Consider the following 16,724-nt stretch of genomic DNA (forward strand, 5'->3'; position numbering starts at 1 on the left):
TGTAGTTGCTTATTTGGGCTTGTTTCTAAAGTGTAGTTGCTTATTTGGATTTGTTAACTGTTGTTGTTTAAACCAGTGGTTCTCAAGCATTTTCATGTCAAGGACCCCAACATGTACATTTGTAGGCCCAACCTTCTGAAAATATTTTATGCCAGAGAGACACCCACATAAGCTTTTATGTTCCACTTTTCCCCCAAGATTTTTCTTTGAAAATTGCAGATCTACACGCGGATGATGCGTTGTGAGCTTTTAGATTGGCTAATTGTGTGAGCTTGTATATTGGCTAAGTGTTGGAGTTTGGAAGCGCTCGTTTTCTATAACGCAACGTCCTGCTGCCTCCTGCATTGTGTGCAATTTAGAAACAGGTGGCCTACGCAGGACCATCGAGTGAATTCCAACGAGCGCTTCCAAATTCAAACGCCTGCACGGAATGTATTGACAGAAAGTAGCTCATATGACATGTCTATGGTGTTTTTTATGAAACAACTTTGCCGATAGAAATAGGATAATTCAAGCTTTCCGTTGCTGCAATGTTGGTGAGTTTAACATGTTTAATACAATCAGATAGGACTTTTCTATTACAGGTGCAAAATCTCCATCTCTTGTAAAAACTCGGCACAAGTTAGCCTCTTACCCTCACGCTCTATTTTATAGACGTTAGAATAGAAGTTGATTTCCCCTAAAATAGACACTCAGTCAGAAATGTACACAATCTAGTCATTCTTGGTCTTCATCAGAGCAACATATAACTGTCAACAAACAAAATCTTAAAGTGCTTAGTTAATTGAACTCCAAAGGAAGTTATCCATGGACTTGACGGACTGGCAGCCAATGTTTACCGATTACTTTTGAATGATGCAGTAATGGTATTTTTCTTGTCTTTATTTTTTTTTTCGTCTTAAAATCCTTAAATCGTCACTTCACTGTCTTCTGGGGACCCCCCCAAAATCATGGGGGACCGACCCCTGGGGGTCCCGACCCACAGGTTGATAACCCCTGCCCTACTAGTCAACTGCTACGGATTTATTGCAGTTCTGTTGTTACTTGTTGTATCCACTAGAGGTCACTGTCAGACCAACGTATGTATGGATTCGTTATGATTCCTTATGTGCAGTGAAATAGTAGCTTGTCAGTTTTATGGTATAAACCCTTCCGACAGGACTTTATTGTAATTTGATCAATCTGGTGGCAACCCGATTGATAAAAATAATACACGTTTTGAGAGATTTGAGATACAGCTTTGACAAATAGACTGAAATATATGTTAACTACAACGACACACACACACACACACACACACACACACACACACACACACACACACACACACACGCACAGTGGTGTCAAGTAACAAAGTACATGTACTCAAGTACTGTACTTAAGTACAATTGTGAGGCACTTTTACTTTACTGGAGTATTTCCAATTTTCAGTACTTTTACTTCTACTCCACTACATCTCGAGAGGCAAATATTATTCTTTTACTCCACTACAGTTATTTGAAAACTTAAGTTACTATAGTTACTTCGTAGATTTGGATTATTATTAGAAAACATACATTAACCACTTCAGCCCTTATTTGGCAGATCTACAAGCTCACAATGCATCGTGGTGATGCATTGTGAGCTTGTAGATCTGCTATTTTCAAAAGAGTTGTATACATTTTAGACGAGTACGAGTAGGCTACTTTCTACGTTTCGCACTTTAAGTCAATTTTAATGCCAATACTTTTGTACTTTTGCTCAAGTAGTAAAATGTGGAATTCCGGACTTTTACTTGTAACAGACTCTGTTAACTTACAAGTAAAGTAGTATTTCTACTATTGCAGTATTGATACTTTTATTTAAGTACAAAAAAGTAAAAAAAACACACACACACACACACACACACACACACACACACACACACACACACACACACACACACACACACACACACACACACACACACACTGAGAGTCATATTATCTTCTGGGTTCAGAAAAGGACTGATAAGGTCTTTTTTAGAATCCGGTGATCCGCCCACGTCTTCTATTTGATTGGTCGGCCCAGGCCTGGGTCTCGTCGGCCATTGGTCAACTACACATTTAATGGTCTTTTCTGGGAAATCAATATTTACAGAGAACAGAAGGTGGCAGACAGACAGTACGTACGTCAGCTGTTCAAGGAGAACGCGTTACAGCCACGACTGTGGCGGACCATCTAAAATGGTAAGAATGCTCTCTGTTATATTCATCACATTAGCAACGTTTACACGTGCTTGTTTTGCTATTGCGAGCAGTAGGGGTTGTTGCTCGCTCTTTAGGCTCAATAACATACATTTTGGCTAATATATTAATAGTAAACTCTCGATCCTTTCTAAAACCTTTTCGGTTCCTGACAAGAAAGCTGAACAGTCTCGAGCGTCAAATAACGGTTAATCGCGTTAATAGCCACGCGTCATGCCCAGGGTTTTGAGTGAGAATTACGCTCTACTACTTGGGATAATATTTCATTCATTTTCTGTTAAGTAGCCTATAGTTTAAGCTACTTTCTACAGTATTACTTATTCACTGCAGCATGATTCAACGTGCTCATAATGCAGTGTTTACTGCCGCGGTGACATCGTAAGTAACCATGCATTCACACGTAGCCCCTTTAGGAACCCTGAATACCTTTTTTTTTGTATTTGGGATGTCGGTATCCACTATCAGTATCCAGACATACGGACATCCCAAATACAAAAAAGGTATTCAGGGTTCCGAAAGGGGCTAACATGTTTTTACTTAAGTAAAAGTATCAATACTGCAATAGATATACGCTGTTACAAGTAGAAGTCCCGTATTCAAAATGTACTTGAGTAAAAGTACAAAAGTATCAGCATCAAAATATACTTAAAAGTACCAAAAGTGAAAGTACTCATTGTGCAAAATGTCCCATTTCACAAGTTAAAAATGTATGCAAAATCTTTTGAAAATATCTACAAGCTCACGTGAGCTTGTAGATCGAGCAGCTATTTTCAAATGGCAAAAATGTGTATAGGGCTGAAGTGGTTAATGTATGTTTTGTAATATTAATCAAAATCGACAAAGTGGGATAACATAATAATATTGCCTCTGAGATGTAGTGGAGTAGAAGTAAAAATACTGCAAATTAGAAATACTCCAGTAGGGTAAAAAAAATACCTCAAAATTGTACTTAAGTACAGTACTATAGTAAATGTACTTAATTAATTTACACCACTGACCATGCATTCACTTCTTGTCTAGTGCAATGTGCCACTAACTGCTAAATTAGTGGGACTATTTATTATCAAGTGTTGCAAAGCTGTGAGAACTCCAAACCATATGTAAATTGAGTTTCATTGGTGGAATGTGAATAATTAATCTAACATTGTTCAACTGACAAAGGGGGTGACATTGAGACAAGATTGGTCTGAGGAAGAAATAAATTAGGCTACATATTGAATTAATTTGAGCGTTCTCCAATTATACGCCAATATGTCATGCATTCAAGACTTAGATGCTTTCAATTGTTCAGCTGTTGAATTAAGAGGAAAGGGGAAGTGGTAAAGGTTTGTACACTGAAGCAGTGATCATGAGAAGTAACCTACTCTGATTTTTGTTTAACTTGAATAAAAGTAGCAATAACCTAACACAATATAAAAACACTCTGTTGCAAGTAAAAGGCCTGTATTCAAAATTTGTCTTGAATAAAAGTTAAAAAGAAATATTCTTACAATACAAAAGTATATTAACATTAAAAAAAAAAGTCAAACTTATTTTGAAAATAGCAGATCTACAAGCTCACAACAAGTCGCATCTTGATGCGTTGTGAGCATCAAGTATGAATAATACATTTCAACACTCCAATAAGACAGTAAAGTTTATATGATTGCCAGCATTCAACTTGTGTGTATGAGGAATAAGCAAACCTTTTTATACTAACCTTACTGTAGTAGAAATAGCGTTAAGCCTAAATCATGTCTTAGTCGTTCATGTCTAAAGCATGGCTTGCAACACACTAATAATCAGTTGGTCTAGAAGACAGGAATATGAAAGATTATCATGATTATCACAAGCAGACATTTTGTTACAAAACTTCACCTCAATAGACTATGGAATAATTTGCTTTGTGACATTGTGTTCATGAAATAGTTAAAATGCCCAAACCAGTGTAATTACAAGTCATTTACTACATAAGTTGCTTGGACGGACACTTTTTTTCTGGCTTGCTTTCAGGCTCAGATGATTCGTTGCTCCAGTTCATGCTTGAGTGATGTACTGGTCCGTTTAATAACATTACATGGAAGTGGACATGTTTAGACTGTCATACATTGTTTTCCATTATGGTTACTCATTATCCAGGTGTAAGCTTGTGAATGGCAGTGGGCCATAACCACAGCATGAATGTCATCTGCTGGTACCTGTGTCTCAGCTCAATACATCAGACAAGCAGGTGGAACTGATTAAATGACTGAAAAGTGACTCAAAGGAAGACGTGCTCTCACTCTGACAAAATGATAGCGCTGCAATGTGATGAGGTGATTGCTTTAACAAGCAATTAATTACTCATGAGCACGTTGTGGCTTTAGAAAGTTGCTCTGTCTATCTACACATATTATTATTATTATTATACAATATATGCACATCACCAGTTTTCCTGGGAAAGTTGCCCTTTTGTTCTGTCAAACACTTTGTTATCAGGGAGTTTTCTCTAAAGGAAATATCTTTTGACTCTGGAAGAAGACATTGCCAGGGCTCTGTTGACGTCAATGCGATGGTCAGTAGTTGTGGCCTCAGGCCGCTCTCTGTTTATCTGTGGACCTCAAACAGTCAAGCTAGGCAGTTTGACGGCCTCTGACAGAAAAACCATGAGGTCTTATGTACAGTAAAATGTAAAAACAAAAAACCCAGCAGTTCAGTTTATTTTCCAAAAATATTTGACAACACACATTACTTCACAAATAAATATTTAAGTACTAGGGGAATTTCACTTTAAAACACTTATGGGGTCATTTCCACATCTACTTAGGGATTTTCTGTGTACCCCAAACAGTTTTAAAGTTGCTTAGTTCAATATTTAGATATTTGATATTCATTTGATCAGATATGCCCCCTCCTATACAGTAAGCACATTCAACTTCAAACTCCACGTTAGGCTGATATGACTATAATGATATTGTTGTCCTTCTATTGAATGGTAAGACCGATGGCCAAGTGGTTAAGGCGCATACCACATAGGCTTTGATGCTTGACACAGTGTCACGGGTTCGATTTCTGAGCCCGGCAGCGGATTTGCTATGTGCGTCTTTCCTGTCTCTACTGTCATATCAAAATCAAGGCTAAAAGCCAGAAAAAAACAAGGACAATATCCGTAGCAAGGACGTGTGTTACTGTTTTCAATGAGTCTAATATGGAGTGGGCTTGTCTGACCAAATGAATATGAAATATCTAAATATTAAATCAAGCAACTTAAAAACTGCCTGGGTGCACACAAACGTCCCAATATTCATGACAATGACCCCAGACCCCATTCAGCTCCTTCAAGTGACATAGAATTCGGTACAGCAGATACAGAGGAGCCTTGCTGAGTTTCTAGCAGTGCAGTGGCCCTCTTTACCAAAAAGGTAGTTGAAATGAAACTGGTCGTGTTATGTGCGTCGGATGTGTGTGTCTAGTAAAAGCTGTAGGAGCGTGGCTATGTTTATATTAGTCGCCTACTGGTGGTATCTCTGGAATGTGTGACCACAGTGCAAAAATATGGACTAAAGGAGCGTGACGTCAACTATTGGTTTCTACAGACCCGTTTTGAAGCCTCTAGTTCAGCGAAAAATGGCCGCAAGTGCAACCAACCAAGTGCAACCAACCATTGGTGTGTAGGGGAGGGGTGGGCCTTTACTTTACGTAGTATAACCCAATCACAAGCCCCAAAAGCATACCAACAGCTATCAAAAAGTGACTCCCTACCCTCCTTCATAACCGCCTAGTATTGATGATCTCTTGTATGGTATTGTAGTATGTCTTTATATGGCTTGATTAATTGAATACACAGGACCACAATGGAAACAAGGCCTCAGGGTTTCTTGTGTTAAGCATTATTGTATAACTGTACCTCTGTACCTTTTGCAAACTGTTAATAAAGTATTCAGAAGACCATAACAAAAACGCATTTTATGCTGTCGTGTAAAGAAGACTTGAAACTAGTGAATCGCGATTGAAAACAAAGTTTTCATATGAAAAGGTTTACTACGGTAATAAAACCAAGTGTAAAGTCATGTCAAGGTCCCATTGACTTCAATGGGTAACAGGATAGGTAGGCAGCAAGGAAGAGTGGGCTCCTCGGTGTTAAATTGGCAATTCTTTCCATGATGTTGAAAAATATTTTTGGGAAAATGTAAGTAAAGTATACATTAGAACACGCTTAAACATTCGACAATTAAATTTGAATACATTTTTTTATGCGTTAACTGTCACTGAAAGATTAGAGTCAAAATTTTATTGCAAGACCTCTCAAACTTGCCCATTTCTGTGAGAAAGTTTATCCTCAAGCAACGGCCAGATACAGTATGTATAAGCCATGCTTCTACAGACTTAAAATGTTGAAATGAAACCATCGGTGAATCCGGTTTCACTGCAACTTACTGAGCTTCCTGCCTTTGGCCTGATCTTGTGAAACATATCACTGCGAACGATGTCAGTTCATCCATTACACATCCCTAGCTGCCATCCATCTGCTCTTTCGGTGACCTTGAGATTCAGTCTCTTTTTTCTTCCTTCCTCTTCCATATGTCTGTCTCCATTCACGTATACATGTACTGGGGTGCCGATCCCTTACGCAAACGTACTCCAGTTATTCTTGGAGAAAGCCCCTGTGTCCACAAATAATCGTCTGCTTTGCAGGATCAGTGACGAATTACTGACGCATGCTTGTGGTTTACAGCCCCGCTAGGGAACTACAGGCCTTTCAGGGTTCCAAGAACTGTGGAGTGTGGAATACTGACCCTTCAGCCATCAACTGTGTGAGAGCACATCTTCACATGCTGTGGGAGAGACGGGGGAGGTGATGGGGAGGGTCCAGTAAAATGTGTCACAAAGCAGGCTCTTCACCATTTGCTATGAGTAGAAAAGTACTTTTTTTTTATCTACGCCAGGCCAGAGGACCAAAGGCCGGAGATAATGTTTTTGGTCCTGTACGTTGTGTCATTGTGTGTCTGTATTTTAGTTAGTTTGTTTGTTTCCATGTCAGTCCACACTGCTTGATGTCAGTCTCAAGGTCCATGTGCCAGGTGTTCTTTTTCTTCCTGGCTTGTTGCGTAATGCTGGTTTTGGGCTTCTGGAGCGTGTGGCCGATCCAACTCCCCATATGGTTCCCGGCAATTTGTGCCAGACTAGATGTTCCACCATTTTGCGTACTTTTCTAGTTGTCATTTGTTTTAGGCATTTGCTAAATTGGTGGTGTTTGACATGCAGGCCATATAAAATATTATGGTCATAAAATTTAGGCAACCACAGTAAAGTAAAAGCTAGTTTAGTTCCTTGATTGACAACTTATCTACAAGCTCACTCTAAACTCCACCCATTTGGTGCTCCAAGGAGGGTAAACCAAACTAACTACAGTAAACCAAACACTACTACTACTACTACTACTACTACTACTATGACTATTAAATATTACTAAAGCATCAAGTAAAGCACTGTAATGCATACATTATGTATAATTTGTACCTTTCAGAATCATGCCCTCTGTGGTTACAAAGGCAAAAGTTTTGACTCGCAGTTCGAGCTACAAAACGTATAAACCTATTGAAGTTATTTCCCAACATACGACTGATGTTAGTCACTGGCACGTCACCTACCGGAAAAAGGAAGGGGCTGCTGTCACTTTACGACCCGTCACCCGTTTGCACCAAGAAGACAAGGCAACGTGTGTAAATGCTAGGAGGCACATCTGCACAAACATCGGTGCCAAGAAAGTGCCTAAACATGAGTGTGTGCTCAGGAATGTCTGTGTGCCAGTAGTACTTCATGTACCAGTGAATTACTCTATTTGTCGTGTTCTGGGATCAGATGTATCTATTACGTTATTACATATAATCACTTTGTAACTAAGGCAGAGGTTTATGACGTAACTTCTCTGTATGTTGAAGTTAAACTTCACTTTCATTTCTCTTATATTCAAGCCTCAGTTCTACTAACCTAATAAGAAAATAGAGGGAAGTTGCTTCAGAGATGTAAACAAGGCCTATATCACAACGACAATGTGCTATGTCAACCATAAATGTTCTACCGAAAAGTTCTTGTTTCAGGTTTCATATAGTTTCTTTGTCTGAAAGGAGGGGTTGCGATCTTTTCACGGACTGATTTGAAAGAATCTAGGTTATAGTATAAAGACAAAATGCTGCATGTGTGGTTATTGTGAGTAAGACAGAAAGGGAGGGAGGGAGAGGAAAAGTGACAAAAGACACAGGTATCACTACTGTCTGAAAGATAACCCAGGTCAGTCTGTTATTGTTATGGCCATTAGCCTATGTTTACAGCTGTAGGTCACTTGTAGGTGTTTATGTAATGGAAAGTGTCCTACAAACATTTCCTGTCCCAAATAGAAAATGGTTCTCTCTCTCTCTCTCTCTCTCTCTCTCTCTCTCTCTCTATCTCTCTATCTCTCTCTCTCTCTCTCTCTCTCTCTCTCGTCTATTTCTTTTTATCTGAGCGTCTTTTTTCCATCTCTCCTCATCCTCCAACCTCTGCCTTTGTTCGATCTGCCTCATCACATGGTGTTAATGTGAAATGGCAGGTTTCAGGCGGGCCTGAATTTTAGTGATCCAAATACGTTGAGGGTGTGGTTGTTTGCATGATTTGCTTTGTTTTAAAGCTAAGTCTAAAGCCAACAGTGGTTTACTCCTCTGCACTCCACCCCCCTTGATATTGTGTTTGGGGTCGACTAGTGGTAACTGTTCATATTACTTAGGGCCGGCTATCTCTGACTAAAAACAGGTTTTCACATGAGTCTCTGCTTTGGCTTCTGGCCGGCCTACTATACATCCAGAACAGAGCCTTAGGCAAGGCCACTTGGCACTGGGATGGCTTTTTAAGAGGTTTTGATACGAGTCAATTAGAACCATAGAGAGGCAGTAATATGCCACACGTTGTGTCATTTCTGTTAAATGTTTTTAGTTGTAATAATCATAATAATTAAGAAAAAAAATAAATATATATATATATATATACTGCATATTATGTTAATAGCTTGACATAAGTCAGCACTGTTTCATTTCCCCCCAATTTAATAATTTGTTCCTAGCTTTGGGCATTTTACCTTCTTGCTTGCATCCACAGATTTCTCCTTGTGTAAATGGTGTCCTTTTGTGTCAGAATGTAATGTACCCTATATTGTGGACACATTTTATCCCACAATGTACCGTAAAAGAAAAATGAACTAGAAAAAGTGCTCCTCGGAGCACAGGTCTCCGCCAGGTCGGGTAGGTTATTGTGGGCCAGCAATGTTTGGAATTTAGTCATTATAGAGTTGAGTGGAATCTGTAGAAGTTGAGGGATTAATGTTGATGAGGTCATTGCACAGACATGCAAACTTTAGATGCCAATCTTATTCAATCAGGATGGAATATAAAAAATCTGACAGATCTGTCTTGATCACATGACTGTAGAGATAATGTGCACTGATTTGCGTGATGTTTGGACAAAATCTGTAGGAGTAATATCAAAAACTATTTATTGCTAAAATCGACTTGCTGGTTGCGCTATAAAAGGCCAATTTGAAAAGGGTGGCATTTCTTCCTCGGCTTAGTGGGAATGTGTGTGCAAAGTTTCACTGCAATCGGACGCTGTGTTCATGATTTGAGGCATTTTATTACAAAGGAGCCACTCCTGCAAATTTTAGATGCCAATCTTAGCCAATCAGGATGTAATCTGAACAATCGGACAGATTGGACTTGATCACATGACTACAGAGATAATGTGTACCGATTCGCGTGATGTTTGGACAAAATCTGTAGGACTAATATCGAAAAGATTTTTGCAAAAATTGGCCTCCTGGTGGCACTATAAAAGGGCCAATGTGACAAATGTAGGGCAGAGGTTTTTTCTTGGCCTAGTGGGAATGTGCGTGCAAAGTTTAACGGCAATCGCATATTGCGTTCATGATTTAAGGCAATTTGTTCAAAACCACTCCTGACCACTCCTGCAAACTTTGGAAGCCAATCTTAGCCAATCAGGATGGAATCTGAAAAAACAAACAGATCGGTCTTGATCACATGACTATAGAGATACTGTGTACCGATTTGCACAATGTTAGGACAAAATCTGTAGGAGTAATAGCCAAAAATGTGTTTTGGAAAAAGTGGCCTGCTGGTGGCGCTATAATTTGGACAACTTGTTCTGCTCTGGCCTCCAGGGAGTGTGCGTGCACAGTTTCATGCCGATTGGTCCAACGGTGCCGTAGACTAGCTGTTAACAGATGGATGGACGAACACACAAATATACACCCACACACGGACGGACGGGGGCGAAAACGGTCTCGGCCACGCCTTCGGCCTGGCGGAGACAAAAATGCTGATAATGATCTGGCACTAACAGCGACCCGTGAAGTGTTTTTTTTGTTTTTGTTGCCAATGACTTCACTATTTAGTTTCCTACATAGAACACCATATATAGGGAGTAGGGAGTTGTGAAAGAGAGTGATTATTTGGGACAATAAGTCCTCACTGCAGTGAGGAGAGAACTCCTGCTTAAGTGCAGTGCATGGACTGCTTTTCAATGAGCCTGTGGGTGATGGGTTAAACAGGGTGAAGAATTTGGGGGGGTGGGAGGGGTAACATACATTCACTGTTTTTGTATGCCTTTATTATAGACCTGTATGTGAAAATATAAAATAAAAAAAAACCTTGAACCAAAAAAAAACAGGGTGAAGAACAATCGACTGTCATGACTATCAGGTAACAGTTACCATGGGCAACGAAAACAAGCATGTCCTGGGTGGGGGGAGTCTACTTACTCCTCCTCCTTAGCTTAGTTTGTCCTATAGGGAGCACCAGTGGGAGCGGCCTATACCAGGGGAGGTTGCCTCCCTGAATCTAAATGAAACCACCCTGTGGAATGCACACACACACTCCTCCCGTATACACACACAATCTCAGTCACGTAAGTCGAGCAAGTCAGTGCTCCTTCCTGTTTTTCACCAGTCTTCCGTCTTTCTGTCTGCCGTTTCATGCTGGACAGACGGGGCCGAATGGGAAGTCCAGGGAAAGAGTTTGCCAGAGGAGAGCTGTGAGGCTGGTTTAACAGGACGGGTCAAGAAGAGTCCATTTGAAGTACAACGTTCAGGGGGGGGTGACCGTACCGTGAGATTAGCCCCCGGGGGTATCTGATAGTGGCAATGGGAGTTTGTGGATGGTGTTCTTGTGGTTGAGGCAGGCAAGACTTGGAAGTGCAAGTGTCTTGCATTTGAAAGGCGTGAGGAGGAAACTGTAGATCCCGGTCAGCACGCTTGACTGGTTTTGACGGCTACACTTGAGGAACTGAGGAATCCTGATGGATTTCAGGATTACTGTTCCTGCAGAACTGGGAGAGGCTCCTGACGAATAGATATCACACACAAACAGGCACACACAGGCTCTCTCTCACACACACACACACATCAGTGGGAGAGGAGAGGGTTTTGTCGGAGCATGGAAGCACTGAGGGATTCTATTCTGCATTTGACTTTTCAGATGTCTACGTACAAGAGAGCCACCCTGGATGAGGAAGACCTGGTGGACTCCACTGGTGACGATATCTATCCATCATCACCCATGCAGGTAAATGTCTACACACTATACCGGGGGTCTTCAACAGGGGGTCCGGGACCACTAGGGGGTCCTCGGAGTTACTCCAGGGGGGCTGCCAAATCTTTGTGTGAGAGGGACTTTATTTTTTACATTAACCACTTGAACCCTAGCATCCCTATTCTGAGGAGAACTTTGTCTGAAAATACACATTAACATGAATCCATCATGATAGTGCTGTCAAACAAGTCTACGAAGTTATCTATGAAATGAAATGAAATCTATGAAAAAGTTTAATCTGCAACACAATTTTATATAATATATAGTGGGAGTCCTTGCTTCATTTCTCTCTCAGCTAAGGGGTCCTTGGACTTAAAAAAGTTGAAGACCCCTGCACTATAGCCTGGTAAACCCTCCCTCCAGAAATCTCATTTTCTGGAGGGAGGGTTTACCAGGCTACCTGCACTATACAATTTGACTGTGACACATGACTTCCACGTTGTAAACTCAATGCTGCTTCTTGCATTGTTATGTTGACACTCACACAAGTGGACATGCAATTTGTTGTTTCTCACGCTCTGCATTAAAGATGTATACAGTGACTGCAGACTGTCTTTGGCTACAATATATGTGGCCGTTTTGGAATCTCTTATAATATTGGATAACACAGACATGTTTTCATAGTTATTTTGTACCGTATATTATTTGTGCTATATCAGTAGTCTCAGGTATCTTTAAAAGTCAACTGTTCAGGAATTTAGGTTAAACAGACTGAGACACATGCCTTTTTAAGGTGTTCTCAAGGCTCTTGCACATGTTCCACAGGCCTAGGGTCTACCCATAAAGCACCATGGAAACCCTCAGATCAAGTTAGAATGTTAAACTGTTGCAATTATAGCTAGAGGTTTTCTTTTTACACAAACCACGATAAGCTGTCAGGCTATTGCCAGGTCATAATTTCAAAATCACTATTGTGATATTGTATAACACTGACTCTTTTGTGTTGTCCATGACACTCACATCTGCTGTTTATTATTGCAACCAAACTTCATTTTCTGTTGCAAAACTACTGACTCTAAAATCTGAACAGTACATGTAGTTCAGTCAACCAATTCCTTTGGTGTGATATTTTGTATGTGATAATTATGCTATTGTTCACTCTCCTTGAAATTAACATCACTTTTGAGGCCCATGTTTTGACAAGCTACATTGCCGAAGCCAACCTGCAAAACAGATGCTTCTTGCAGCTCTATCTATGATGTTTAACATGCTGGGAGGAGCTTGCAGTTATTGTATGATATTTTAGTTAGCAACTATGTTTTATGACATTTGATGAGTCAGTTATGTGTTCTACAGCACTCATATGTGGGTCAAATGTCAGCCATAATTCTCCATTGATACAGCACATGTCTGCAGCACACTTATGTTAACTGATATTCAGTCTTGACTATAGTCAGCCAAAACATCCCTTTTGTCCATACTTTTTAGATTGACATTCTCTGTCATAGCTGTAGCACCCTTTTCCTTACAGTTATTACACTGACATTATTGGTGACTGCCTTTTTGTCCTTACAGTTTAGGTGATGGTTATCTAGACATCCTTGTAACGCAGTCGTTGTCCATGGTTAAGCTCAATATCCATTTGGTTTATGTGCAGGCATTTGGACCATAGAATAAAGCCCATGTTGTGTCTAGCCTGTCTAGGATCCTCCCCCACTCTCAACAGAGTGTCCCGGGCAGTCATTTGAGCAGAGCTGCTTGTGAAACGCACCAGTGGAAAGTGACACGGTTAGCATAGTGTACACAGCGTGCTGCTGTGGGGTAGTAGTGTGATTGTTTGTCTTGTCATGGCAACCATCTGGCCCATGAGATTATGTATTAGTGTATCATGGTTTTCATAATCAAAGTTTGTCTGATCTCGAACTGATTACGTGTGTGTGTGTGTGTGTGTGTGTGTGTGTGTGTGTGTGTGTGTGTGTGTGTGTGTGTGTGTGTGTGTGTGTGTGTGTGTGTGTGTGTGTGTGTGTGTGTGTGTGTGTGTGTGTTACACTACACTTTTTTATTGTTTGCTACTACACTCTTTCTTCATTGAAATAATTCATGGTTTGAAGAGTTGCAATTGTTACTCCAAAGTAATAATCTCATAGACATAATAATATAATATAAATTATATTATACAGATGGATTAAAGTCTTTCATATACTGTAAAAAGTTTTAGCTTTTTATTATAGGTACTGAACACCGTTATTATATCATTTGGCTTGGAATAACTTTGAGCTGAAGCACAATTAAGTCCAGAATTCAACAGATTTTTCTCCCCTTTGCTTTCCCATTTTTGCTGTGGTTTTCACAGTGTGCGATAAAGTGTGTGGGTGAACCGCAGGAGACTTGGCAGAGAGTTACTCTCAATTATGTTAAGAAATACAGATTAAATCCAAGCCACCCCGAACGTAGAGAGCTCCACAGGATTAGGAAGCCCACCGCGGCTTTGTCATTTGAGTTGCCTACATTCAGTTTGACTTTTGAACTCTCAGTTTAGCTAATCAGGGTAAATCTAATTCCGACACAAAAGTAGGGGTTAATTGATTTTCATCTGCTCTGTGTGGCATACAAGATGAGGGCTAGGCTGTTTTCCCCCCTCTTTTCCAGCAGCATATCTGACATTTAATTTACACCAGTGATATGGAGCATTCTGTTAGCCACCTGTGATCTGTGGAAGACGTGGCCCGTGGAATTAATCCAGCATGAAATAGGCAAACTTTCGAAAGCATCGCAACACAAGGCCAACTCATCGCTATGCATTGTGAGCCTCTGGTATTTCCGTCATTTATTGAACATTTCTGAAATGTTTGTGAAATATTTTTATTCTTTTTTAAATCATAAACAAACCCCAAAACTCCTGCATTGCCCAAAATAGGGATACCAGGTCGAAAGAGGTTAAATACTATCATATTCTGCTCAAAAAGTGGAATTGCAGATTTACTAAAAGTAAAAGTAGGTCATCTAGTCGAGTGTAAGGCTGTCTCAACCAATCAGACTATTTAAAATATATCCCAATTATGGACCTACTTTTTGCTTGGGTACTAGTGTGCCTTTTGAAATTGTCCAAAAATGTTGCTCTGTGTCATCATCAAGTATCGCATGAGTGATACTTGGTGCCTTCATTCAGTCCGCTCCAGGAAATACAGTACAATACAGTTTCTGGTCTGCTTTATCTGCTGACTTATTCAGTTAAGTATATCAGGTCTGACAGGTGAGCTGGGGAAAACACTATTGTGTCTTAATTACAATGACAATGAGGCCTTGTCGGCTCCTCTTTCCTTCTGTGACGTTTAGCAATACGATTGGCTCACTCATATACATTTGTGAGCCACCTGTACGGCCTGCAAAATACTTTTGAGTGTCTCTTGGAAGCATTCCAGTATGAAATACAGTATGTAAATACTCTCTGGCAGGCTTTAATGCATACTTTCATCATGTAGTTAGGTATTTGCCAGAGGCTAAAGCTGGGTAATTTAGTGGAGATACACTGCACTAAACACTCATTTAAGAATAGTTGCGTGAAACTCTTAAACACTAATTATAAATCTCATTCCAACTGGGACCCGGTTACCGTCCTAGTATGCCAGTACTGAAATTTGCCCCTCGGGAGTATCTGATAGAGGCAATGGGGGTTTGTGTTCTTGTCTTTGAGAGATGCAAGACCGCAAGTGCGAATCTATTGCCTTTGAAAGGTGTGAATTGGATAGATCCTGGTCAGCGAGCTACTTTTAATAAAGGGGACTTGTTATGCTAATTTCCGGCCATTATATTTTTTATTCTGGGACTCCACTAGAGTAGTTTTGCATGATTCACACTTTAAAAAAAGAAAAACTTTATGAAGCACTTCATTGCAGCCTCTGAAAAAGCTGCATTAGCTCCTGTCTCTTTAACTCCCTAAAAGCCCAGTTTATTCACATTTCTCACTTCCTTTTTACCCGAGGAGGCGAGCTGTATAGAGCTGTGTTTGTCTATCTGTAATATACTGTATCGTGTACGTATGTCCCCCCCACCCAATTTTCCCAATAATGGAGCCCAAATATTATAAAATATTTGCCCACATATGGTTTTCCACATGGCCTCTAAGTACTAAATGGTGGTTTCCAAATGTGCATTACTTTCACCCAGTCACACACACATTCACAAACCTATGTTGGAGGAAACCATGCAAGGCACCAACCTGCTCATTAGGAGCAGTTAGGGGTTCAATGTCTTGCTGGAGGACACTTCGACAGTAACACAGGGTGAGCCCGGCCGGGATCGAGCCGGGAACCTTCCCGGTACCCCATCTTGTTTGGATGGATGAGAACCGTGTCATGTGTGGACAAAGCAGATTACCATATACAGTAAATCTGGCACGAGTTGATGTCAGCTCTTTACAAAAGTAGAAATAAAATCTAGCATTTCTTTAAACAACATGCTACTGTATATACTGTATAGTGTATATCTTAGCAGCAGCCTATCAAGGCAGCATGAGTTCAAATGTTCTACTGTATAATGTCCTTGCCATGCCTGTCCTCGCGTTGACTTGCTCCATGATTGAATTCACTTTTAGTCACAGGTTAGCTGTACAAGTAGATTTTGGGACAACTCCTCCCTTATGCCATAGTCTGGGGCTGAGGAACGCACAATCACCTTCATACTACAAAGCTGAACTGGAAGAGCATGAAGAATGGAAGACGGTGTGCCCTTTTATGTAAAGGGTTGAAAGACTCTATGATGCATAAGGATTTGTGCCTAGAAACCCGAACCTATGATCCACACCCTCTGAAACATTTGAACTATAAAAGACATTTTGCAAACTGTATTGACTGCGATTGCAACTAAAAACATTATTTTTCAGTCACTAACTTGGAAGTTGCAAGTTGTAATTTCGATGCACCTCAATGACTAGAATTGAACTGTAATAGCAGAACATGCTACCACT

At 40.3% G+C, this 16,724-nt stretch overlaps 1 protein-coding gene across 1 annotated transcript in view; it reads left to right on the top strand.

Moving 5' to 3' along the window:
• Positions 1-2,060: 2,060 nt before the first annotated feature.
• ece1 (endothelin converting enzyme 1) overlaps positions 2,061-16,724 on the top strand; it is a 37,103-nt gene continuing 22,439 nt past the window's right edge. The window contains exons 1-2 of the mRNA XM_084062540.1: positions 2,061-2,207; positions 11,705-11,791. Of these exons, the coding sequence (XP_083918666.1) occupies positions 2,088-2,207; positions 11,705-11,791 (207 nt within the window). The 5' untranslated portion in view covers positions 2,061-2,087. The remainder of the gene's footprint in view (positions 2,208-11,704; positions 11,792-16,724) is intronic.

The sequence above is a fragment of the Gymnoscopelus microlampas genome, assembly GCF_963454915.1.
Source record: "Gymnoscopelus microlampas genome assembly, chromosome: 7".
Classification (NCBI taxonomy): Eukaryota; Metazoa; Chordata; class Actinopteri; order Myctophiformes; family Myctophidae; genus Gymnoscopelus; species Gymnoscopelus microlampas.